This window comes from Lonchura striata, chromosome 9 (assembly GCF_050655825.1).
Source record: "Lonchura striata isolate lonStrDom1 chromosome 9, ASM5065582v1, whole genome shotgun sequence".
NCBI lineage: Eukaryota > Metazoa > Chordata > Aves > Passeriformes > Estrildidae > Lonchura > Lonchura striata.
The window spans coordinates 7,962,932-7,989,058 of NC_140711.1; the positions used below are offsets into that span (position 1 = coordinate 7,962,932).

General features: G+C 38.8%; 2 protein-coding genes across 15 annotated transcripts in view; one reads left to right on the plus strand and one right to left on the minus strand.

Annotated features, from left to right (window-relative positions):
• GIGYF2 (GRB10 interacting GYF protein 2) overlaps positions 1–26,127 on the plus strand; it is a 78,783-nt gene that overhangs the window by 30,480 nt on the left and 22,176 nt on the right. For 11 of the 14 annotated variants that reach the window (XM_085587036.1, XM_077785622.2, XM_085587037.1 and 8 more), the window contains 3 exons: positions 1,854–1,965; positions 2,506–2,546; positions 21,832–22,011. In XM_085587036.1, coding sequence (XP_085443162.1) covers positions 1,854–1,965; positions 2,506–2,546; positions 21,832–22,011 — 333 coding nt within the window. The remainder of the gene's footprint in view (positions 1–1,853; positions 1,966–2,505; positions 2,547–21,831; positions 22,012–26,127) is intronic. The other 3 variants (XM_085587042.1, XM_085587040.1, XM_077785627.2) reach the window with 1 other exon arrangement.
• Positions 1,960–18,016, minus strand: KCNJ13 (potassium inwardly rectifying channel subfamily J member 13). Its single transcript, XM_085587063.1, has 2 exons — positions 9,672–18,016; positions 1,960–8,818 (listed from the first exon to the last, which is right to left on the minus strand). The coding sequence occupies exons 1-2, from the start codon at positions 10,150–10,152 to the stop codon at positions 8,196–8,198; spliced, it is 1,104 nt and encodes a 367-aa protein (XP_085443189.1). The 5' UTR covers positions 10,153–18,016; the 3' UTR covers positions 1,960–8,195.

The following is a 26,127-nucleotide window of genomic DNA, read 5'->3' on the forward strand; positions in this document are numbered from 1 at the left end:
TTGTCTAAAAACAGCTATGCTGATTATGGCATGGGCTTGCTCAACTCCATAGTGACCATAGTCTAGTAACAGCCAAAAGAAGGCATCTTGGCAAGAGAATAAGGACTGAGAAAAACACAAAGGTGAAGAGGCTTAGCTGCCAGATGTTTGCAGCTCAGCATATTTCCTGAACCAGATGTGGCCACCATTAATGAAATTTGTTTATATTTTTTGAATTTGTCCAGTCTTCATCTGAACTTAGGCATCCTCAAAACTCTGTGGTAAGGAAAGCTGCATCTCTGTGATTCTGGAAGATCTTCCACTAATAAACTTTGCTGGTGATAGAACAAGATAGTTTTGTCTAAAGGAAATGTTAAAATTGTTGGTTATACACCCTGCAACAGGTTCTGCCTGATACAAAAGCAGTTGTGTATTTAAAGACGCCAATATGATTATCTAAGGATCACTTTTCTTTTTCTCTGCCTGAAAAGCAGCTTTCTGCCCTTTTCACCTACCACCCCTTCTGAGAGATTTGGTATAGAATAGTAGTGAAACTGTTGCAACTGCAACTTTGATGATTTCAAATTTCTCTGATCATAAGATCCTGAAACATGATATGATTCCTTGATACATCCAGTGTCTTTAGATTTTAAATGTAGAGGCTTTTTATTATTACTTTCTTCAGAAGACTGCAGGAACTGCAGTCCATTCTGAAGGTGTTTGTTTCCTGTTTCATTTGGTTATTCTCACTCCTGCAGATCTCTGGCCAGTTTTGCACCTCATGCTTTGAGATGTTTTTTTTCCTTGAAGCCTGGAAGAGAGAAATATGAAAAGATAGATGTTTGAGATACTTACACAGCCAAGAATTCCTGTTACCAGGTGCTTTTTAGGTTCTAAACTTGACTGTAGAGACTGCATGTGTATGTAGGCAAGGCATTATCCTAACAACTAGCTGTTCCACTTGTTCATCTTATTTCCATTAAATCTTGAAATGGTAAATTAGCTGGTTAGAAACCTGCCGTTTCTTCTGCTGGAGCACTATGTGAAGCAGTATTTCTCTTTTGCGGATCTGGAAATTTCACCCCATCCATTAATCTAACCAGTGCTGGAAGTTGTTTTGAAGGGCTGGGGATGTATGTGGGTGTTGTTTTACTGTTGTGTAGGGCTTGTTTTCTTTTACCCAAACATCCCCATGCCTTTTCAAGCCCCAAAGATGTGCTTTGAGATGCTGTGCTTGGGGATATATCTGTAACTTTTTGGCTTGAGGCTTAGTACTTGGTAGTTGCCTATGGAGAACCATTTGCTGAAAAAGTCAGTAGGATAATATTTAAGCTATAGCTAATGTCCTTCTTCATTCTGATCTGCCTATAGCCATCTTGTGATCCTCCTTTCTTCCCACTGATCCTGAGGGGGATTTTTGCTGGCAGTCACTAGAACTTAATAGCTTCCTTCTCCTTTATGACCCTTGACAGCAAAAATTAGGAGTACATCCACAGTGCAGTGCCATTGTACTGGAGTTTGCTGTTAAAATTAATATGATTTTTGTGTGTGAAGCACACATGTGCAATGTGGATGTTATATGAACAATGCATACTTACTTGGTAATTTCTCTTGGGTAAGTATCTGTGTTTTTCTGCATCATATTTATTTCAGAATTGTTTGCCTGTTCTGTCTGGTCTTGCACTTCTTGATAAGAATTTTTGGATAAGACTTTTTCTTCAGTCATTGTTCCTTTTTCCATTTGTCCCAGATAATTTCACTGGGACTTAAGACTGCAAGATTAGTTCTTAGGGACACCAGGAAAGGGAAACCTACCTGATTCTTACAACTTCTATTATTATTTATACAAACACTTGTGTTTTTTGTCTTTTCAGGCAGAGGCCGAGGAGAAAGCGGTTTCTACCAAAGAAGTTTTGATGAAGTGGAGGGTGGATTTGGGCGAGGAGGGGGCAGGGAAATGCACAGATCACAGAGTTGGGAGGAAAGGTAACAGAACTCTAGCCCTTAAAGTTTTTTACACACATCTGTTCAGCTTCCATTTGTGCTTTTGACTTCATAAAAACACTTTAGGAGAGGTAATTAGTTATACCTGTGAGTGAAGTGTCTGCATTTCTAAGATGGAGTCAAACATAGTAATGTTTCTTGAGGTTCTGGAGAAAGTAAAAGAACATTTCTTGCAAAGATTTTTTTCTGCTGAGTTCCTGGAAAGAAGGAGCTAACTACTTAAAGAGAAAATAAATTACGACAGTTGCAATTGAAGGCTGGTGCTAAGGATTTGCTTCAGTTTTAGTCTTGACACTGTTCACAGTACTTAGGGGCACATTTGAAAACATACCCAAGGGCTGTGTGTGTATTTGTGTTCCTGAAAATTTCAGTTGTTACTTGGATCTCTAAAGGTAATGTCCATCAAGCTCAGATTTTAAAAAAGTTCCCACCAAGTAAAGAAAACCAGCAAAACCAATACCTAAAATGAGTTTTTGGAGTAGTTCCAAAACCTTATTTGAAACTTCTATTCTGCCTTTCTAGGGGAGACAGACGCTTTGAAAAACCAGGGCGAAAAGATCCAGGTATGGTTTTGTTCCTGTGTGGGCAGAAAATGGGAGGGAGGAGCAGGGTGTGCTTGGGGGAAGGGACCTGTACATGTATCAGCCTTTTTTATTGCTCCAAGTATATTGTTGATACAAGATTCATGATACTGTGCCAGGTTGCCAAGTGTGTTCTCAAAGTGTTGTTTCTTTTACTTTTTGTTGTTCTCACTATGGGCATTTAAATGTGGTAGATAAGAAGCATGAGGAGTATGTAGGTTCTGTTTATTTAATGAAGTTGTCATGTTTACAACTGGAACTAAGTTCCTGTACCTCTGTGAAAGAAGCCTTTCCTGATTAATAGGTGTCCTGTGGTAATATGCCTTTTTTCAGTGCAGGTTTAAACATTCCTAGTGTGGGCTGTTTTTGTACCCAGGACTTCTTGACCATTTGAACTTTTAATTTTTTTGAATGCTTGCTAGTGTGAGAAAGATCCCAGCAGTGTCCTGAAATTCACATGCTGATGGATTTACTGCTGATCAAATTAGTTAAGTCATCATCTGAACCTTCAGTTGAGTCTGGTTATCTGCTCTTTTGTCTCTTGTTCCTCTCCTGTTCTGTTCCTGAAAAGCTTCACACTGGCTGTGTTCTGGCAGAATGCTGGATCCTTAATTGTGGCTCAGTACATCTGAACATCCAGCTGAAATTGAGTTGGAATGGGTTTGTCATCTTGGAGATAAAACATAGACATTCTAAGGGTGGTGGGAACGGCAGGGCAACTCTGGCTATCTGGTAACTGCAGTGACTTTTGCTGTGTGTGCTCATGTGTTGCTTGTTCTGTGGTGTGCCCGTTCTCTTTCTCCATGGCATGTTTCCATGTGCATGGAGCACAGCTGTGCCTACTTGGAGGTTTTGTACTAGTAAGAGCTTACTGACAATGTGTCTTATCTATTTAGGGCCCAAGGAGTCTTGGCTACCTACCCTTCTTGGTAATAAGCTGAGAAAGCATAGATTAGAGGAGATAATTGCAGGTTGAATTTAAAGGCAAACCCAGAGAGATCCAATTGTAATTAGAAATTGACAGGACTGTATTTTAATCCCTGCTAGCTGTTGGTATTTTTGTAGTAAGAGTAGCATAAATTGCCATATTTATAATTTTCTGGATTACCATGGTGACACATGCCATAGGAGTTTGCTTTCAAAGCCCTTCCAGTCCTCTCTCAGTATAGGAATTGTTCACAGCTTCTAAAGAGTGCTTTTATTTTTCTGCTTGTTAAGTTGAATGTTAACACAAAATTAGAAGTGTACGTTTTTCTCATTGTCTCCTTTAAAAAGAGGATACTTTCTAGAAAATAATTTGATAATGGTCAGAGATTGGCCAGTTTTAAATATCAGTAGTGAAACTCTGGACTTTCCATTTATCTATCTATTCAGAAATCTTTTGGGAAAAATGAAAATGGGGGAAAGTAAGTACTACTGAGATTTCAGGACTGCATTTTTTACCAAAGAAAAATGGATGTAGAAGTAGTATCTACTATGGTTGATTTAGTTTTATTTATTTAGCTGCTACTTCTTGTCATTAGAAATATAACAACTCCAGTTCCAGGGTATAGAATGTACCACGTTTCTGATAAAGAAGGATAAAAATATTACATATTGATATAGAATCAGATGTATTTCTCAGCTGAAATTGAGGAGAATTTACAGTGTGCAAAATATCCTTTCAGAAGTTGATGTCTGCCAGGGGTTAATCCTGCAGCTAGTGTAGAGCATTCTTTATTTGTAGCAACTGCTAGTGATGAGGGCTCTGCTGAATGTGTCTTCCAAGAACTGTTCCTAGGGAAGATGGTGTCCCTGGTGCAATTTGTTGGAAGCTCATTCTGAGAGATGATGTGCTTATTGTCAAATTATGAAATGTTTTGAGTACCTAACTGCTTTTCTTTAGTCTCTTGTATTTTTCTGCTAGTCAGTATGAGAGGCAAAAGACCTTCAATCTTTCTGAAGTTTTATTATAAAATTATTGTTTACACAATAGTATTGCTATGCTAGAGGTTAATGTTGCAGTAAGTGGGAAGACCATTTCATTCCCCCTTTACTTCCAAAGAGACAGGGTGGAGAGCACAGAACTATTGACAGAAAGTGTTGGTCTGTTCTGACTCAAGCCTTGGTTAATTACAAATAGTTATTGTTATGCAATAGCTTTCCAGTGAGAAAATATTTTGAGTGTGAGAGAGGGATACAGATGTGCCAAAACAAGTCCCAGGTTAATAGCAAGCACTAGTATCCACACAAAGCTGTGGAGGCAGAAGGGAAAGGAATTGACGTACAGATTATAATTCAGGCTCACATGCTTTAGCAGATGCCTGTACTGGTTTCTGTTACCTTGGTTAAACTCCTTAGTTGAGGATTTTATTCTATAATTTTATCATGCTTCAGTTTTTCCTTGGTGTTTCATAGAGCCTTGGATTCAGATTACATAATTTACTGAGTTGCCAACTTTTTCATGTTCTTTGTTCTGGATGATCCCATTAGAGAATTTTAAAGAGATCAAATATTTAATAACTTCTGGGTATTTGTAATGGAGGACAATGCAAGAACCTTCAATTAAAAATCAAGATATTAAAAAAGTAATAGAAATTTGACAAATACATCTCAAATATGATCAGTATTCTGTTGTTAAAAATTAACGATTGCTTTTTCAGTCCTCGCAACAGTTTGTTAGGTCACATTTGACTGATTCTCAGCATAAACAGTGTCTGTTCCTGGTTTCAGCATGCAGATTGCAGATGCACAAAGTATTTGCAAGTTTGTTGCAGATTGTCACAGTTCTGACAGACTTCACTTCGAACCCAGATTGTATTTGGAAGGCTGAGGCCATTAGCAAAGAAAATGAGCAAGTTGCTTTCTTGAGCATGTCTGTCTCTTCACAAAAGCTGCTTAATTTTCTGTGCAGCCTCCTGACTAATATCAGCTTAGTAGCTGAAGGGATTTGATTAGTTACCAGCAGTTACAAACTGGTAGTGAGTAATTGTTATGTAGTAAACAGACCTGTTAGTAAGTCAGTTGTGGAACCTGGTTGAGTTCTGTTTTATTTGTGGGATCTGGTTAGGTTCAGAAGATTCAAATATAAAAGGTGTATTCAAGTGGCTATAAAAAGGATATTCAGTTTCTTTGAAGCATACTTTGCCTCATTCTGCCTGGCTTGTTCTCCTGCCATGTCTTGCTGGCAGGAGTTGCATTCACAGTAGGTTCATCACCAGTTTGCTCTTGCTGTACTAAAGCATGGAGTGCTATGTTGGTGCATCAGAGCCTATCAGCAATTTTCCTAGGTTTCTACTCCAGTTTGGGCTGTGGCATATTTCCAGTACCTTCAGACATCCATGACTCACCAGTTTTCTGGAACTGTAAAAGCAGTATTAATGTATTTTCTGCCATTGTTCTGATGTAACTACACAGTTCTTTGTCTAATTTGCTTTTGCAGTAGCATTCAGTTATGTATTCCAAAATGTAATATTTCAAGATTGCATTTAGCATATCCTAACAACATATTTTTTTCTTTATGCTTAGTGTTGTACTCCCTTTTAAACCAGATCTGTAAGAATAAGATTATTTTAAAACCAGGACAACTTCAAAGTATCAAGTAATAAAAATCAAACAAAACAGCCCACCTTTGATTAGATATGAATTGAAATTTGAAATAGCTTTGTATACCTTTGGCTCTAAATAATGAGATTATAGTCCCATGTGATATATGGAAGAAATAATGCCTCGCCCAGAATGCTGTCAAACAATATTCAGTGCCTCACAGAGAATGCTGACCTATTTCAGCTTTTGCATGGGAATCTTACTGCTCTTGCATTGGTTTTTAATTTGTAGGACTCTTATCAATGTCTTACATTGATAGAGAATGTGGAAAAAATGCAAGAAATAATTGAAAAATTATTGGTGTTGACACAAAGGTGGAAAAGGGTTCTTTAAACTGTATGAGTCAGTAACTTAAAAAAATGTGATATAGAGGGATGAAGGCAGTGTAACTTGATAGTGTTCTGCTTTCCAAGCTCCACAATAGTCACAATAGCTTGTCCATAGAATTAAGTTTGAAAAAGATTTTGGGAGTGTCTGTGGTAAATCTAATCTGTCTGAAGTCTGCAGTGGGGGAAGGCAACACTTGCACTATTTTGGAATGAGAGCTCAGTTGGAACAAAAATGTGACCCTTCTGCCTCTTTCCCCGACTGTGTGTGGAATGCTTCTGTGGGGTGATTCCCCAGACCCTAAATCAAAACAGCTTTTTGTTGACCCTGTTTGGTTTATGAACACACTTCAGTGAACGGTTTTGTGACTTGAGAAGAATTCAGTTTAAGCTGTCTCATCAGATAGCTTGAGACCATTTTTCTTGCTGCTGACCACTTGGGTGAAGTTAAGAGGAGGTATATTTGGTAATGTCTTATGCTACTGTCAATTAAAGTTGCTATTTATGCCACCTGGGTTTCTGGGAAAAGTCTTTTACCTTTGAAAGGTAACTATTTTAATTCTACTTGAGTGTGCAGGTATGAACACCTCATAGACACTGCTTTTTTTGAGAGCTTGGAAGTAGTTATCCATAATGGTGTATTTCCTTTAGCATCTTAAATTATTTAGAAGCTTCAGAGGGGCATCTTAATTGCAGTAGGTTTATGAGGCACTTAAATACAGAAGTCTCATGTATAGTTTGTTTTAATTTTTTATTTCAAAATTGATTCAAGTGTCTCTAAATATTTTTGTGCTGTGTGTACAGGCAAAGATTGATGTTAAAAAGCATAAAATATCAATGGATGCAGTTCTACTTCTCATATATATAGTGCATCTTTCTGGGTCATACATACTTGAGATAAGCAGCGCAAAGGTGAAAACGTGGAATTTATAGACCTTTAAAAAAACCCTATATTCATTCATTAAAAATTGTCTTTTTCTTTCACTGCTAAATAATTTATTCAGTGTTTTCAAATAAGAAAAAAATTTCCACTGCAGTATTTCTCATATACACCCAGATTTTTTGATAGTGTCTTCATAGACCTGTCTGGGAGTGAGATGCTCTCTTATTTGGCAGAATGAAGAACTGCATTTAGGTTTTACAATTTTGCTTAATAAGCACAGCCAAAATGCTGTTCATTGCTGTGAGAGATTGGCAGGACTTTCATCCATCTGAAAAATGATGTAAGTCTGCATTCCCAAAGAGTTAGAAGAGAATAGAAAAGCTAGGCTTTTAGATGAAAAGGGTTACTTATTCCAGAAATCATGTATTCACTGAATGACCCCATATTGTTTTTTGCCTTTGTTTTGTTGTCTATTTTGTCACAAGCTGGTTAATTATGACTTTGATCAGCTATGGGAGTTTTGAAGATCTCTCCTTTCAGGTCAGTGCGGTTTTAATCATAGCCTGGTGAATTCAGCAGATAGTTCTTCTAATTTCCCAAGAATTAGTACTGTGATTCAGGCACCTGCCTTCATCCTGGGTGGTTAATGCAGCCTTTCCTCAGTGGGCACACACATTCTCTTCACTCCGTATATCACATTGTAATCAAAAGCATGGGACTACAAGAGAGAGATCGCTAGAAGATGGCAGGGCAAGGAAGGAAGGAAGTTTTTAAATGGAACCCACAAGTTTGATGTAATAATAATTAAAAAAGCACAAAGTTCAAGGTCTGTTATCTCTACTCTGTGAGACCAGTCTCCAAGAGCTGGAAGCTGTCAGTATGCTGTCCATTGATGCGGATCTCCTTGTCAGTCCTTTTTGGACTCTTTGAGTCAGCTGCAGCTGGGAGCTCAGGGATAGTCTTGTCAAAATTCTCCATCTTGGTGTGGTATTCACCTTTGGCATTGCGGGCTAGCAGGGAGGCAAAGCGGTGGTACACAAGGATCTCTGACGGGAGGTAGGATGTTCTCCTCTGACACATTTCTCCTGTGCCTTCCTGCACAGCAGACAGGAAGACAACCAGCTCAAAGTGGTGAGGAGCTTCTCTTTGAAGGAGAGCAGCCAGTGGGCTGGATGCAGTGATGCAGTGGTAGTAGGTCAGTGGGAAAATGAAAAAAGGACACTCGTCTGCAGTGACGCTGTCCAGGTGAAAGTCAATGCTAGTTTGGTGCAGCTGGCCACTCTCTTGTTCTTGGTAAAGTATAGCAGAGATCTGGACGCTGGTGAGGGGGCTGGAGCGAATGTTGGCCACCTGGAACATGAGGTGAGGCTTGCCCTCGGTGTGTGTGACCACGGCAGAGCGTGAGAAGCGGATGGAGAGTGCCCGGTTCTTTGGGCGTGCAATCTTGGCCACAAAAGCACCTGGAGTATGGGAAAGAGCAAACTCGGTGTGAGCATGGGGCCTGGGCTGGTTCCCTGCAGGCTCCAAGGGAGCAGAAGCAGACTGAGGCTGGAAAGACTGTTTGAAAACTGTTAGGTTGGTGTCATACTAACCTGCCTTTATTCCAAAAAGTATAGCTTTCATAAAATACTTATTTTTCTAAATTATGTTCACTTATTAATATTTGTAAGTTAACTGTAGCTGTAAGGAGGCTGTTAGCTTGCCCCAACTTAACCATAATTGATAACAGGAACTGCTCTTGGTATGTTATACTGTAGAACAGTATACAGTACACCGTAAACTAACCTGTGTATTTCCAAAATATTTTGAACAACTTCAAACATGAAGAATATTTTAAATAACTTAAAATACCTCAAAATAGCTGTGCACTGTAAAAACTTTCATTGCATTGGGTACTGAGGAATGCATAAACAATGAGTTAAAGATCAATGAAGATAGCTCAGCTAGATGAAAGTATGCCTTAAAAGTTAAAACAAATTGATTTTAAATATTGTACTTATATGGTGATAGCTGAGAGAGAGAATGGTATAAGAAAAGAATGATTGAGAGTGATATGCAGTGATCCATCACAAGTATTTTCTAATTAATAGTGAAATTCTTAAGTCCAGATATTGGTAACACCTAATTTGTCTTTTAAACACCTTAATGAAAGGTGTTTAACTTTTAGTACTGCATAGCTGAAATCTTGTCATCCATGTAGAGGCAACCTTAATTGTTCTTTCATATATCAAAATGAACAGTATTTATTTCTAGCTCTATTCTTAAATCCAGTTGTTATGCCTGTTGTGTGTAAAGATGCGTAGGAATGATTACCTGTGAGGAAGGCTTCTAGCATGAGCCCCAGGACCATCTGGATTGCCAGCAGTGCAATGGCACTGGGACAATCCCCACTTGGGAACATGGTGCCGTAGCCAATCGTGAGTTGTGTCTCCAGCGAGAAGGAGAAAGCAGCTGTAAAACTGGTGATGTACTTGACACATATAGTGTGATTGTCAGGTGGAGCATCATGGTCCAGCTCCAGGTCCCCATTCATCTCAGCCAGCAGATACCAGAGCACTGCAAAGACCAGCCAGTGAATGACAAAGGAAGCAGAGAAGACAAGCATCATCCATCTCCAGCGCATGTCCATGAGTATCCCCCACACGTCTCGGAGGTATGCCACACCTCTGCCTTGGGCACCAGCCATGTGGAACGTACTGTGCCCATCCTTAGTCACCAGCCTCAGGTATCTCTGAGTCAGGAGGGGAGTGCTGGATTTGGTGTTATTGCTCTCTATAGTGTCTGTTGTCATCATCTAGAAAGGAGGAGAAAGGAAAAAAAAAATGATACAATGCCACATATTTGTATTTTGCCTAATGTTCACAGCTTCTGACACATCAGCAGGGGTAGAAATACTGCAGCCAACAAAGGAGGGCTTATACATTGCAATCCAGAGAAGATTAAGTCAGGAGCCTGGAGAGGAATTTACCACTGTTTGTGGTAATACTTTGCAAAAAAGATTAGGTTTAAAAATCTGACTACTTCTCAAATTCTCCCTGCTTAGCTGTTTAAATATAAATTTCATACTTTACCTTCCTAAATTTACATTGGAGTCACATGCTTTAATTCTTTGGGGGTGAGTGGGATGGGATTAGGCATATTGTGTGTGAAAAGAAACTGAATTTTGCTGATTATACCAGATTTTGTAACTTGCTTTGAGCAGAGTATAATAATTTACCAGTACCATTATGAATACTATTAACAATAGTATAGTATTAAGGAAAGAATGTTATATTATTTCTGTAACATATGTATGCATTTTAAGAGACTGCTGTACTATAGCTACTAGCCCTTTCTGACTCTTCTAGTTCAAGAATTGTCTGTTGTCTGCACCCACCGTGTCCAGTTAAACAGAATTACAGTATTCAGGGCAGAGCTGCTTTTAGGAGTCTGAGGCTGTTTATGTAAGGATCAGGTAAAAAGAGGGCAGGAGAGCAATTCAGAAAATAGTCTGTGACATACTTTCCAGTCTAGTCTGCCTGAGCAGTGCAATTATTATTAGTGGCCAAATAAAATAGGCCAGCAGGCATATGGGAATTAAGGTGGAATTGCAGATATGGGAAGCAAGATGGGTATCTGTAGGTATTTGGCATATCCTTTGTTTGCTTTTAAACCTCAAAGCTTGTGGAATTTGCCAGAGCTGGTGAATGTCTTTTGAAAAGATGGTGGTCACTCAAATCCATTTGTTTTATAAATACTGTATGTTTAAAGTTCACCTGGGGCAGATTAAAATTAAGTACGAGTTTGTGTAAAATAGAGACTTCATGATGTATACAACCGGTTTAAAGAAAGTTGTGAGGAAGCTTGTTTGTAGAACAACAGAGAATTTAAAAATACCAGTAAATTCTGCAAACGATAATTATATGTGGTGTATTTAGTCAGTTTTGGTTTCCTATCAATTTTTACTTTTCTTTGAATGATGGCTGTTGCAGTCTATTACTTTTTTTTTTTTGTAGAGGAATTGGATTTTTCCTTTTGAGCAGTGCCATCTTAGTTTTCTCTTGAAATGCATTAGAAGTAAGGATCCTGAAATTGAGAATGAATTTATGGTAGGTGAAAATTTGTCTTGTGATCTTTGATCCTGTAAACCAGCAGTTTACATGACTGTTTGCTTAACCTTCAGCCAAATTTTAATAACTACAGAAGATTCTCTTTTGCTTGTACTTGTGTTTAATGCCTACTGAGATATGAGGAATGACATCACAGTGACAATTTAGCTAATTTTTTTTTAATTTTCTCAAAGCCATCCAGCTATTACTTCTATCCATGTTGTAGTCAGAGGGAGATAAAGAAGTGGTGATGGCCTGAGTGGAATTTGGTAGTTTCCCCCTTAATTTCAATTTTCCAGTTTACATCTCCCAGGAGGAATATTTTAAAGTCATTCCCTGTGTCAGAGACTGCAGTGGACTTAGTGAGGTTCTCCTGGCATATGGTAGCAGGCTACATTTCTTGGGGGATTTTGGTTGTAGTCCATCCAGTTTATAGCATAACCCCCCACCTTCACTGAGTTGGCTCTTCAATCTGCTGCATAGCTCCTTGAATGGCAGTTCTCCCTCTTGCTGTACAGTAACCTGAATGTAATTATTTCTATTTCAGTAATCCAATGATTAATGACTTGTCTGTTAAGATTGAGACAAGCCCTTCTGGAGGCCTTGAAGGAGCTGGAAAATGTGGATCTCTGGATGGAAAGGATGATGGGGACCATGCTCAAAATGAGCTGTCAACAGTGCCTTGGTTTTATCAGAGTAAGCAGTACTCACAAGAAACACTCCCTTCTTTGAACAGAGAACACTTAGAGAACAAAATGCCCCCGAGTGCATCATGCATTCAAAACAAACCAGCAAACCAACAAAAAACCCAAAACAATGAAACTCAACCAAAAGCCAAAGCTTGTATTTTTCTGTAAATTCTTTTGGTACTTTGAGGGCAAGGTCTCCTTTGTAAACGCTAAGCAATATGGGTTTACAGAGCAAATAGGTCTTGTGAAAATGATTCTGATGCTGACTGGTGGGTGACAGAAGCCTTTTCTGTGGTGTTATGTATAAGTAAAAAGGGAAAACGTTCTTAAGATGGTACATTTTTTCTGGCTGTGCTTCATATCACGAGTGCTAAGGCAGTGTGTTTGAATACTACAGACTTAGAGCAAATGCTGTCAGCATTGTAGGATCTCAGATTTGTTGATTAAGGAGCTTCTTAAGGTGGTGATTAATCACTTAATGTTGTCTTAAACTCTGAAAAAAATATCAGTCAAGTTCTTTGGGATTTTTTCAATGGGGGAGGATTGATTGCTGACAGATTTTGAAGGCACTTGAGAAAGAGAACCTACGTTAGCCCCCAGCAGCACATTTCAGAACAGTCCTGTGTCTCTGCTCTTTGAGACTGCCAAGCAGGTGAATTTGCCTTCTGAGGTTAACCAGGTCGTGCACTGTTACAGTGCTCTGATTTTTCTAGTCTAGGACTGTTGAAAATGTTACTTTTCTATTTCAGTGACAGGGATAGCATTGGAAATGTGTAAGCTTGAGTTCCAAAACCCCTTTTTACAAGCGCTGTTGATGGATTAAGAGCCACAGGTCTTAGCTTCTTGGAGTGAGAAAAACAGATAAGAAACTGCAAATAGACACTGAGAGCAGTGCAGTTGGGTGTGAGTAAGAGGCAAAAGAGCAACTGCCCTGTGGGAAATAGCTTACCCCAGGTTGGAGTATCGGTCCTCTGTGTTCTCAAAAGCAGAGGCAGCTTAAGAGCAGATGAGACTTTGAATTTAAAAAGTGTTAATGTCCTCTGTCTTCTCCTTTCCTTGCTCATAGTTAAAAAGTACAAATACCTTCTTTCCATGTCAGTGATAAATTCATGACATTATGAAGTACAATTTCAACCACCTGATTGAATCTCCTGCCATGGTCTTTGAACCCACATTAATCCCTGTTTCATTGTATGTTTTAGGAAAGACATTCAGTGTTGACTTGAGAAGAAAAATTTAGTGTTTTTTGGAGACTGCTTGTCTCTGCTATAACATATATGTAATGTTTCTTATCCAGGTTTGTCCAGTGATCTCTCTCAACAGCCTTTTTTACATTATACGGTGGGTTTTGCTTTTCCTGGTTCCTGAGTCATGCAACTGTTGATGAAGCTTTGGGGTGTTTCTTGTCCCTCCATTTCTCAGCTGATAGCCCCTGATTAGAAAGACAGGATCTATCAGAAATCACTTTCCTAAACCACTTTTGGCATGCTGATCAGTCCCTTATCACACATTTGCTGTGTGTAATCCTTCCTGTTTATCTTTCTTTGAAAACTAAATTATCACCAACACCAGTGTCAGTCAGTTCTTAGTTTTTTTTGGTTTTCAGTTTTTTTATCATCTTGTCCCTCATCCTGGCTTCTTTCTTTTATACACTCCTCTAAGACAAATCAAGGTAGGGTAAGTACTAATTTTTTTTTTAAATCACAGATTCCTTCTAGCAGTGGGACAGGTTTTAAACTGACCTGCCTGGCTAATGATTTATGTGTGATAAAACCTTGCCTTACAGCTTTGGGATGTTGCTTGCATTTTTGAAATTCATGATGCAGCATGTGGCTCTCCCATGCTTTGCATTTTTGATTGAGGTCTTCTTCCTTGTGTTGTAACAGCCTTTATTGCATTCCTGTTCCATGCCACCACTTTGGTTTCCTCTCCTTTCCTCTTGCTTAGCTTTTTCTTAGGACTTAGGTAGGGTTGCAGGGAAACTCATTGGCAGCATTGTGTTCATTTCCATTTGCCTTCTCAGTTGAAGGCATTCACAGTGACACTTCCAGCCTTTCTCAGCTTGATACACAAATGCATCTGCAACATTTTGAGGAGCCCGAGTGAGGACTTGTGTTCAGGGTTGTGTTCTGCAGTGTTGCCCTACTACCTGCCCAGCCTCTAGTCTGAACAAAGTCTCTTCTAATTGACGTTGGAAGGGATTTGAAACAGTTTATGCTGTGCTGCTTTGTTCTGACTGGAAAGTGGTCTTGAGGACTTGCTATTTTCTGGGAGTGACTGCAAAAACTGCTTATTAACTGCAATATCATTCAAAGATTTACTAGATTCCATGTGGTGGCATGCCCCTGTGGGGATGTGTACATTCCTTCTTTACATGGCCTGGTTTGCATGATCATGCACAAGCTTCAGATTTAAACCTTGTCTGCTCTGAGCTGGGATTTTGCAGGTCTTTTGCTGTCTCTGCGCTTTGCAACAAGAACAAACTAAGAATATAATTTTTAAAGGCATTTTTCATGCTATTAAAATGGCTATTTTGTGTGTCTTTAGATTATTGTGTATTGTTTTTTAAGACTGAATGGCCACTATTGGAGATGGTCTGGCATTATTAGGAAATGAAGTTTTTTTCAGTATGGATGAAATTATATGGATCATGTAACTTAAATTAGTGGACAGTCTTAGAAATGTAGGAAGTAATTCAGCTTGAGAAGCTGCATTGGTTGAAAGCTTATGCTTCTGTTGTGAGTAGAACAGTTAACATTTCAAACATATTTGTCCATTTGGTTTTGTAGCTAATGCCTCATTTATATGAATAGAAGTAGTTTGTGACAAAACTTACTTCTGAGCAGTGTGCAGAATTAAGATAAACTTTCAGAACTTGTTACATTTATAAGTAGGTCTTGTTAAAATGGAAACTTGAATTTGTTGACCCCAAGTTACTTTTTTCAAAGCAAGTGCCATAAAGGATAGGATGTGAGAGCTTGTACTTTTGATTTTCTGTGACAGTTTATTACAGAATGCACTTTAAAGAAAGAGGTGGTAAAGTAGGAGAGTATGTCTTCTTTTATAGTACAGAAAACAAGGCTGCTTATATACTTGATTTTTGGGAAGCTAAATAATGCCCCATTTTATATATAATGTATTTTCACATAAGTACTCTGAGGATTCATATTAACAGTAATTCTTGATTTTGAAGTAGCACCTGAGTGTACCAACTACTCCGGCCACTTTTAGAGAAGCAGAAAAGCAACATTTAAGCCAAGTCTTGGTAAAGGCTTTAAAATATTCTGGCATATATTAAATCCTTATAAAGAAACTTAAATGCAGAATTAAATATTAGTAACAGAGGAGTAATTTGATAGTTACTAGGAAGGGTTTTATTTGATGTAAAGCTGCAGTAATAGAAATTTGCTGCCACCCTTGTTTTATGGAACTTGCTGTTTTTGCAGAGCAATCTTGCCCTGTGTGATGCAGGATTTCCCATGGCTTGCCTAGAACGGCTGAGTTTTGCAGGACGGTGGGGTTCACTCCATGTCCGTATGTGGTGTCCTGGGCAGCAGTGCCAGCTTGCTCTGTGTCCATAAGCACAGGGATGAACGCATTGATTGAAAACTGTTGATGTCTGAGATACAATTGGAGATGGTAAAAACAAATTTGAAGATGTGAAGTTTGTTTCTTGTAATTTGTGATGGAACTGAATGCCGAGTTATGAGTGCAGCAAAGTAAGGATGACTTCTTCATAATTCTTGGCCAATTTCATGACATGTAGCTGGAGTTTGCAAATGCTTCCTGTCTGCAGAGCCTTTCCAGCACTTATCTCAAAAACTTTCTGAAAAAATACTGCACAAACACTTTGGATTTGCTGTGTGCTCTTAGGACTGTGGTCACGTGAGAGCATTTTCTTCTTTTTGAGGGGGAAAAAATCAACAACCATTTTGTTTAAGGTGATACTTAGTTTGGCAAGCTTTAGAAATAAAACTCTCTGCCCTGAAAAGAACGTTGATTTCTTTGATTAAAGAGTGACAGAACAATTCAAATTGTACAATAAGAAAAAAGGAAGAAAAAATATGATGGTTTTGTGTACTTACCAGTCTTCAGAGAGTCTTCTGCAGGAGGAGGGGATAGCCTGGGCTCCAGGAGAGGGACTGCTCTGGTCTGGTGTACTGGTCCCAGCACTAGCAAGAAACTTCCCACAAGGTGGTTGGTAGAGATGTAAAAAAAAATCCCAAAACCTTTAAAAATGGGTTTGTATGTCTCATTCCTGTGTTTATATGCTGAGGGGATTGGTTTCCATCTGAAGCTGATTTGATTGGTCATTTTGTCTGTAGGGGGGCTGGTTGGCTCTGATCATGTGGAAAAGAATGCTGGTTTGTTAGGAGCATTTCTTTACCCAACACAAACTTTTAGCGGCCAAGGAGAAATCCTTAAACACTTACTTTGGAGAAGGGGTGCCTTCCTCCTCACCTCCTTAATCAAGATAATTTTTTAGGTTTGTGTAGCCTAAAGTTTTGTATGAAAGTTGAAAAGTTCAAAATTCCCTTGGAAAAGCTGGGTGGAAAAGTTCCTATATTGCTGCTGAAAACCCACAGTGATACCGTTTCTCTAACCAGTGTGAACAACTGTTCGTTTGGGTGAAGATGAGACATTCTTGTGTCCCTCTCCTGCTCCACTTCTTCCTTTCCTGTTAGGTCCCAAAATCTGCAATGTGAATGGAAAGGTGGATGCAGCCTGTGGAGGGTGTTGCTGAATGGCAGCCTAATGCTGCTCAGAAGTTGTAGACCTGGCTGTTTCCATCTCCACATTGCTCCTTTGTGAAAACATGGAATTAATCACAGGATTTTGCTAAAGCCTAGGAATGAAACAAGGCAGATTAGGTGGCTTGCTGATTCCACGCGGCAGATAAAACCACTTTAGCTTAAGCTGTTTGCTCTTTCACTCATGAAATGAGAGGAGTTGCTGAGGGTATGTCTGAGTGAGCAGCTGTGCAGAGTGGTCAGTGTGTTTCCCTGCTGGACCAGCTCTAAGGACAGCTCTGAACACAGTACTGGTTCACTACTTATTTTTTTTTTTTTTTATCCCTTGGTGAGCTGCTGATGTGAGGGTTTTGACTGAACGTCAGATGTAAGAGGATCTGAGAAACAAAGGCTGTGGTTGTTTGCAGTAAAACTACTGAAGGCCTGCTGGGAAAATCATTAATGTAGACTTTCCTGCTTAGGAAACAAAATCCTCCCTATTTTTTCTTCTTTAACCTTCCCCCAACCCTAAATTGCAAAACATTAATTTTTTGCTTCATTAGTATGGAACATTTTAATACATGTTCAGGCACTGCACCGAAAATTGATAGGCATAGTGTGACTTTGAAAACCAGGGCAAATAGTGTAGTGCCAGGGGACTCCCACCAATGTGACAAGGCTGTAGGACAGTGTGACTCGCCCTTCACCCTTCCCTCCACTGCAGACAGCTTCACTTAGTCACAAGTAGGATTTTGGTTTCAGACAATATTTTCTTAGAAACCCTCTTTTGAGCTGTAGAAAGCATTTGTTGTGTGGTCACTGGTTTTCTAATCTAATTCAACTGAATGAATTGGAAATCTTTACACAGTTGTATAGCTGGTGAAATTAGGCACAGTGTGTGTGTTTCAGATGTCTTATGGACTTGAACTCCTGATAATTCCTTTGAATCTGTTGGCTCACACTGGCAACAGTAGATAATGGCCAATTTATTGAAAAATTATGGGATTATATTTGATGTATATTTGATGTATGTTTTTGAGACCTGCTGTTGAGATTTTATGCAGAGAGATTGAAAATTTGAAGCTAGAAATTGGATTTGGAACTTCTGATCTGTCACTGGGAGTCACTTCATGGTATTTGTATCCCTGTGGTATTCCTAGCATGTCCAGTAGTGTTCAAATGAGAAAGTAGGCTTTCTTTAGAAGCATCATCTTAAGGACATTTATTTTATTCTTCTGTAAAATAAACTAAGCAATTGCACATTTAAGCAAAGTTATTTCAATTCCTTTAAAAACACTGACTGTAAAGGTTTTTATTTTTATCTTCCTTTTGAGGAATTATGTAGGCAGGCAGCAGACAGAAGAGAGCAAGTCAAAGTACTTAATAGACTCTCCTGATTCTTGCCCCTCTGTAGAGCAAACAGCAGTGCTGTCAGTCACAACTTCTGTTTATTCTTTCCAGTCAGTGAGGATGGCATAGGAAATGTGGGCTGACAGCCTGGAGAACAGAAGTTATTTGCCATTCTGTTAGTAAGTCCTCTTCATAAATGTGTTGCCATGGGGCCACATCCCCAATCCAGTTTGTTGTCTGCAGTCAGTATCCCTTCAAATCAGTGTTACACAGCTGTAGTCTTTTCTGGCTGGATACCACTCGGCTCTGTCTGAAGTTTTCTGTAAACACCATTGCTGGCTTGGTGACAGGCCTGAACAGAGGTGCCCTTTTACTGCTCCTTCTCTTCAGGAAGTCCAGTCAATTAGTCCAAGGCAAAACCATAGATTGCATTTTAGTTTCTTTCATCCTTAAAACATTGCCAAGTCCTGACTCTGTGATCTAAGTCATTTCAACTGAAATGATTGCTCTCAAATCTAGAAACAGTTTGCAAAGAACATGCTGGCACTTTAAAAGTTATGAATTTAGATGTAATCTGTAGGAATATTCCTGTATTCAGTTTGTCAGAGTCTTTCTGTCACTTGGGTAACTTGATTTTTCTTGTCCTTAACCTGTGACTGGTTTGTGTTCGTAAAGAACCAGTTTCTTGGCTGGTCTGTCTAATCTTCAGGATCATCTAAAGCCAGACCTGTTTGGACACATACCTTGTTCTTTGATGCTTGCTGTGATGTCCTAGAAACTGAAGTAAACCAGAAATCTGAAGTATGTCATGAGGCACTGCATTTTTTCCTCTTAATTCCACTGAATGTGGCATCAGTATAGTCTTTGATGTGACACTGGAGTGTTTGGAAATGTTTTGGAACCACAGGTGATCCCATGCTCAGATAAATATAATACTGACCTGTTATGCTTGATTTTTTTCATTTCTACTTTGGTAATGCCAAATAATTTAAAATCAGAAGAGGGGCAGGATCCCACTTGAGTCTGATCTTGGCAAACAGCATTTGATGTTTTGTGACCTCTACAGAGATGTGTTTCAAACCCCATTTTCTGCAAATTCAGCATACAAAACCTGACTTTGATAGTTAAATTCTTGGGCACAAAATCTGCTGTCCTAAGGACTAGCAGAACCTGAGATGCCTTGATTTACCTATTGCATGAGTGGGGCTAAAACGTGGATATACAGTGGCAAAGCAGACTGCAATATATTCTTTAAATGACCTTTCCTCCTAAATGTTTTTGGAAAAGTGGAATGGGATCTGTGAGCTGAGAGCTTGTCTGTGTTAAAGAGCAGTCTTCAGAACAGACTGAAGTTACAATGGAAGGGAAGAACATCCCTTTTTTTCCTTTCTTGGTAGAGTCTAAAATCTCTTAAATTAATGTTATTGATTAAGTGTCAAGTAATAGATGTGAATCTTCATGAAAATAATAGATAAATCTGTAAAAATACTTCTTGTGTCTCAACATAGTGATTCGAATAACTTCCTTCTTTTGGTAACTGTTTTAGTAAGAAAAAGACTAATCTCTTGAGCTCTCTCCTGTGCACCTCTGTGTTTTACTTCCAGTTGACTTGGCTCTGTAGCTTTGTCTTTTGCTTTACTACTATGGGAAGCCCATCCAAGGAACAATGGTGAAAGGTTTCTGTGCACTTTTTGTTACTGTAGTCTGCATTATAGTTTTTCGACACCAAAATTTTTTGAAAAAAAAAAAAAAATTCACAGACTTTGATTTTTCTCTCTGGCTTGTTCCTTTCCTGTCTTTTGTGTGAAGCACAGGAATACAGAATGTGGCTGACCTTCATCTGCAAAGATTTATCCACTCCAGATAAAAAGTTGCCAGCATCACATGTACCCAAATGAAGGGAATTGAGTGCCTCCAGCAATTTTGTTTGGAGTATTACCAGAGACTCCCCAAAATACACTGTCTGCAGATTGTTTTGTTTCTCAAAACCTTGCAAATACAGAAGTGATCTTCAGCCAGATGTCCCCTTCAGTGAAGTAAAGGTGGAACTGGGTTATACTTGGCTTCATGGCTGACATTGCCTGTTGGTTCTGCTGCTTGACTTATAAATTAGTTTCTGATACTGGACTTTAAATTAGCCAATCTGCTTTAGCTCTTCATATAGGAGCAGCATAAGAGAAAGATATAAAAAAATAGAGCTGTAGAAAGATAGAGGTTTTTTCCCTCCAGTGTTTTGAGATGGTGGAGAAGGGATGTCAGTTTTTCTCCAAGGTGCATGCAAAGTAGAGAGCCAGTGTGTGCTTCCTGTCTCCAGAGTGCAGTATCTCTAGCAGGAAGAATTTTCATGACCTAAACAGAGGTCTGATATGCCAGAATTTCAGATCTTTTTGTTTGTTCATCTTTTTCATTGACTGAAAAATCTGCCTGATGCTAAGAAAGTATCTCCTGTGGTGCCTAAATGAAATACTTAAAAATGACTCTACCCCAGGAGCCTTAGTACATGATCATACTTTCTTTTGTTTTTCCTGTCTAAGAAAGCAGGCATGCTAAACAGACTTCACCAAATTAGGACTCTTAAGAAGGAAGATTCAGTATACCTTTCTCTTGTACTTGAAAACTTTTCTTTTTATAGTTAACACCACAATTTCAGGTTAACATTGGGTAATGGTACCAGTGAAGAAATGGCATCACTGTGGTTCCTGTGGCAATTCTGGTGCTACACAGCTGAAGAAACTTATTTCGGTGATGGGCTGTTGTGTTAGGGCAAGTCAGCAGTGAAAACAGCATCTGTGTTAAACCTTGGCATACTGGTGTATGACTTGGAAATCTTGATGTATAATGTGGAGTCTTATAATAAAAATATTTATATCATCCTTTTCTGACAAGGTTGTTTTTCGTAAGTAGTTGAGGATTTTATGTTTTGTTTTAGATATAACATAATGTACATTGGGAACTAAAATACTATACTGTCTCCTAAACTTCTAGTAAACCTATCCTTCAGCTCACACATAATTGCTTCTAGCCTTTTATACACTGACCTTGGCTCTACAGAAGATGGATTCACAGCATCGTGTTAACATTGCTAAATTTTTCCTCATTTATTCCTCAATGCTACTTTAAATTTTCAGTGTTTCCTAATACTTAGGCTGCTGTATATTGGATTAAATAAATAGATTTCACCTTCTTTTTATTACAGAAATAGGAAGTGTATTTGGTTTATATAATGTTTACACTGTGCTCCCATTTAGCATAAGACACTTCATGATAAAGCAGTTTATTCTTTTTCTCTGCACGCTTTTGACTTCTTCCTGTTACATTTCCCTACATCTCTTAAACTGCCTTTTCTCCTTCGCCTTTCCTATACATGTTCTAATTGCTTATATGCTTTGCTTCCTTCTGGATTTATTTTTTTTTAATCTTTCCATCCCAAGGTGCATAGGGACCTGGATTTCTTAAATCTCTCTCTGTTTCCTTCTTGAGTTTCTGTTCCTCTCCTAGGTTCCTATAATCACTTTGTGCATTTTTTGCCTCCAAGAGAGCAAGATTTCAACCCTTTTTGTATTTCTGTGTTTCTAAAGACAGGACACATGTTCACTGGTGTGTGTTTTCTTTGCAGTGAGACCAAACTTTGAGGAAGGTGGGACAGTGACCACTGGGAGGAAACACGAATTTATACGCTCCGAGAGCGAGAACTGGCGCATCTTCAGGGAGGAGCAGAATGGGGAAGATGAGGATGGAGGCTGGCGACTGGCTGGGTCACGGAGAGATGGGGAGAGGTGGCGTCCTCACAGTCCAGGTGAGAGCAGAGCTGGGCAAATGTACAGCTGTGGTTAGAGAGAGAGAGAGAAAAGGCCATGAGGAGAAGGAGGTGCCACGTTCAGGGAAAAATCAATTCATCTTGTGTTGGTCATTAAGTAATGTTCTGGTCACATGTGGCTCTTGGTCACAAGATGATTAGCATAAAATTGTGCCTTTCGTTTTCCTTTTAGCATCTTCAGTACCCTAACATGTTTAAGGGAACAATACTTTCCAGGTGTGCACTTGTCTGTATTGTGTTCCAGGTGTGTATGTGTACCTGGTAAAATAAGGGTATTTTTAATAGTACTGTTTCTTTGTGTCTGTGACAATCAGGGGGCTGAAATGACCCACATTAGACAGCATACCTAATGCTACAGAGTGACACTGACACTAAACCACTCTGGTCATTGACCTCTTTCTGGTTTCACAGATGTGTTTGCTATGCCAAGAAGCATCCTTGGAAAGTCTCAAAATATGTTGCACAACACATTTTGTAGTTAGTTACAGGATATCTTGTCTCAATAAATTTCAGGCACCTGTTTGGTTTCACTCTCCCATTCCCAGGGCTGACAGGGCAAGTCTGCTAACTTGCTTTCCAGCATTGCATTGCTGAAATTGCAGGAGAAATACAAAGCAGAACTTGGTATTTCAGTAGTAGAACTAAAACATATTATAGTTTTCTTCTTTCTTTTTGGAGAAAGATTAAGTCATACCTGATGTGGGATCATGGGTTTGACTATCTTTTGGCTGCAGAAGGCTTCTGGAGTACCAGGAGAGTATTAGGCCCTAATCTACTATTACATCTTCATAGAATAATAAATTGTTACATTTGGAAAAGACCTTCAAGGTGTTTGAGCCCAACCATTGACCCAGCACTGCCAAGGCCACCACTAAACCATGTCCTTAAGTGCCACATCTACATGGCTTTTAAATCCCTCCAGGGATGGTGCCTCCACCACCTCCCTGGGCATATGTGCTAATGCTTGACAAGCCTTTCAGTGAAGAAATTGCTCATAATGCCCATCTAAACCTTTTTGGTAGTTCTAGAGGGTGATAAGGTCCCCTCGCTTGAGCATCCTTTGCTCCATGCAAAAGCTTAATAGGAAGGCAAAGAAAGCGCAGGGCATTTTTGGAGCTGAGGTGGACAACTTCAATAAAAAAAAGTGCCAGTTCTTACAATGGTTCTGTTGCCCTTTACAACATCCCAGACTTTCAGTATGGTTATTGTTGGGAGCAACCATCACCTCTGTTCTGAGCCTTCTTCACAGCTGTGTATAACTCTGCTCTCAAACAGCTGTTCTTTTGTGCTAAAATTTAGCAATGAGCTCAAGGCTTGATTTGCCATCAGATGTTTTCTATTTAGAGCAAGGCTAAGAGGCAAATTTTGAAGAATATAATTTTCTTTTCCCCAGTGTTTGGTCACAGTTGTTGATCAGACACTGCTGCTTTGTTATCTAGTTGAGGCAACATCAAGCCAGCTGCCTTATGATGCAGCATGATACTCATGAGTGGAGTGTTCTGGGAGTACCAGCCTGCATGCTTTAGCTTAAAAGGAAGTGTAGACCTCAAAGTTCAGGAGTTCATTCAGGTCTTGAACTTTTTTGGCTGTTCTGAGAAAGGTTTTGAAAATTCACCTCACTTCTGTAATAGAAAATAGTACTACTTATTTGAACTTTTAATGTAGTAGAAATGAACTGAACTTTGCTTATGAGTTAGTTTTAGCAGCTATCACTGATAGCCTGTTCAAAGACTTACATGAAGCTGCAAAAAAATTGCTAATTTTGAGATAGCCTGATCTGACAGCTGTATTGTTCTAATTCTAGCTTTCATCAGAGCTGTATTTGAATTCTCCTCTTAGTAGTAGCCACAGAAATATCAAAATGGTTTGAATCACATTTTTGCTTTAAACAATGAGTTTAACTCGAATTGGCATGGTTTAAATACTTCTTTGTACTTATTCTGGTGTTAAGTAATAGTATAGTCATATGTCCCACTAAAAATAGAGTGGTATCTTCAGAGCACTGTTGTAATTTGTTTAGTTGGTCCTTCCTGTGGCTTGTCTCTGTGTATTCCCCGCTAGGATCTTTACACTGGCTTTAATAACTGCTGGAAGACTGTGATCACAGATTCATATTCACTGGCTGCTTCAAAGTTTTTTTTTCCTTTTAATTTTTAACCATGCTTTAAAATTACAAATGTCTAAAAAACCCCTCTTTCTGTTATTCCAATTCTTGCAGTCGTACAGTGATTGACCTTTAAATTTACTAGGCCAAGTCTGTTTTGTCAGGAACATATACAAACCAGTTTTGGTTTCAAAACTAGTGATGTTTATGGTTTTGGTTACCAAGTCAGTCTTAAGGAATAGGAATAAGTTTTTCTTGACTAGAATTTCTGATATGATTTCGTGTCTTTGCTTAAATAGCTCTTCAAATTGATCTTTTTCGTGAGAAGCATTTGAGAGAGGCCTTAGGCTGTACTCTCATATAAAGATTTTTTATTTGCTGCTTTGTTTGAAAGGCTTTTCAAATTCATCTTGATTCACTACACTTTCAAAATCAGGTGCTGTGATTCAACTGGAGTTGAATTTTTGGGCATTGTTCCTTGTGTTTCTTAAATGTGATTAAGCAGCTAAAGTACGTTGGAGAACCTTGCTCCAAAATTGAGCAAAGTAAGAACTAGGTCTGTATGTAATGCCAAAATGTGTACTATTCTTTGGTTAAGTGTTCAGTTTAGCATTTACTGTTGTTTTAGTATGTATTGAAAATTTCACTGCTGAGTTAGAGAATAAAACTTTAAAGAGAGAAATAGCTATTAATAAGGCTAATGTGTTCTTGGATTTCCTGAAGCAGCCAGTAGTCCTATCTTTTACCTACAATATCACCATAAATTGCAAGGGATAAATTAAGCTTAAAATTGTCTCTATACTTGAAATATTGATTATGTAACTACTGCCTAGTTGATAGTATGGAGCTGAACTTAAAGCTCTGATTATGGTTTAATTGCTGGTTAAAAAACTTAAGGTAAGAATTCAGGTTTATTTTTCCTCTTGGCTTGCTTTAAAAGGTTGGCAGCCTGATATTTCAGACCTGAATTATGGCCTATATTCTAACTGGGCTTTTACAAACACATTTTGTTACTAAGAAACAAGGGCATGAGTCTGCTACACCTGTGTCTTTTTGCCTCTCCACATAGCTCTGAAAATGTGGGGGCTGTAAAAGATGGTGTGACTAAATCTCTGCAAGCAGACCAAATGGTTCTTCATTTGAACGTTAATGATACCTGGGTTTAACAAAGTACTTAGAATTCACCTTCAAAAACCACATTTCTGGATCTCACTATGAAGAGCTGCACTAGTGGTATTGATATGTGAACTGTAGAAAAATAGAGGCTCCTTTCAATGCAGGCTACTTTCCCCTGCTGGGAGCCCTGACATGGACATGGCTGCTTGTGATGAGGGGCTGTCTGTCCAGGGACTCAGTCAGAAATGCTGTTTGGTTGTCAACAGCCTTTCACACTTAAATCTCTTTCCTTAATAGCATTAAAAAGATTGCCTCAGAGCATTGATTTGATGGTTTAATGTTACTTTTTTTGTGAGGCATAACTAGAAGTGTAGGTTAATTTATCAGGTGGAATTATTTGCAAATAAGCACATATGGAATAGTGAAAGCATTGTTAAAATCTAACATTTGGGTTTCCTTGCTAAAAATTAAGACTGAAGTTCATGAATGTTTGTGGAAGGAGTTTGTTTTATATTTCCTGTATTTGTGACACAAAGGTGGATTTTTTGGTGGCTAATATTAATGGTTAGAGTATTAAGGTCAGTGTGGAAACATTAATCAGTCATGAAGCAGGATCATGTTTCTCGCCTTTACTGTAGACATTTGGTACTGTGAGGCTGCACTAATTCTGGTGCACAGATTGTTGGAGCAAAAAAAAAAAAAAATTTTACTTCTTTCCAGTTAAGAACAGCCACCATGAAAAGCTCTAAGATGCCTTCATTTTTCTTTGCACCTTTGTGATAAAGATAGTTTGTATTTCATGGAAAGCTGTGTACAGTCCTTTCACTCCCAATTTGTTTTCCTTAGCAGCCAGCTCTTTACAGCTTAAATAACAT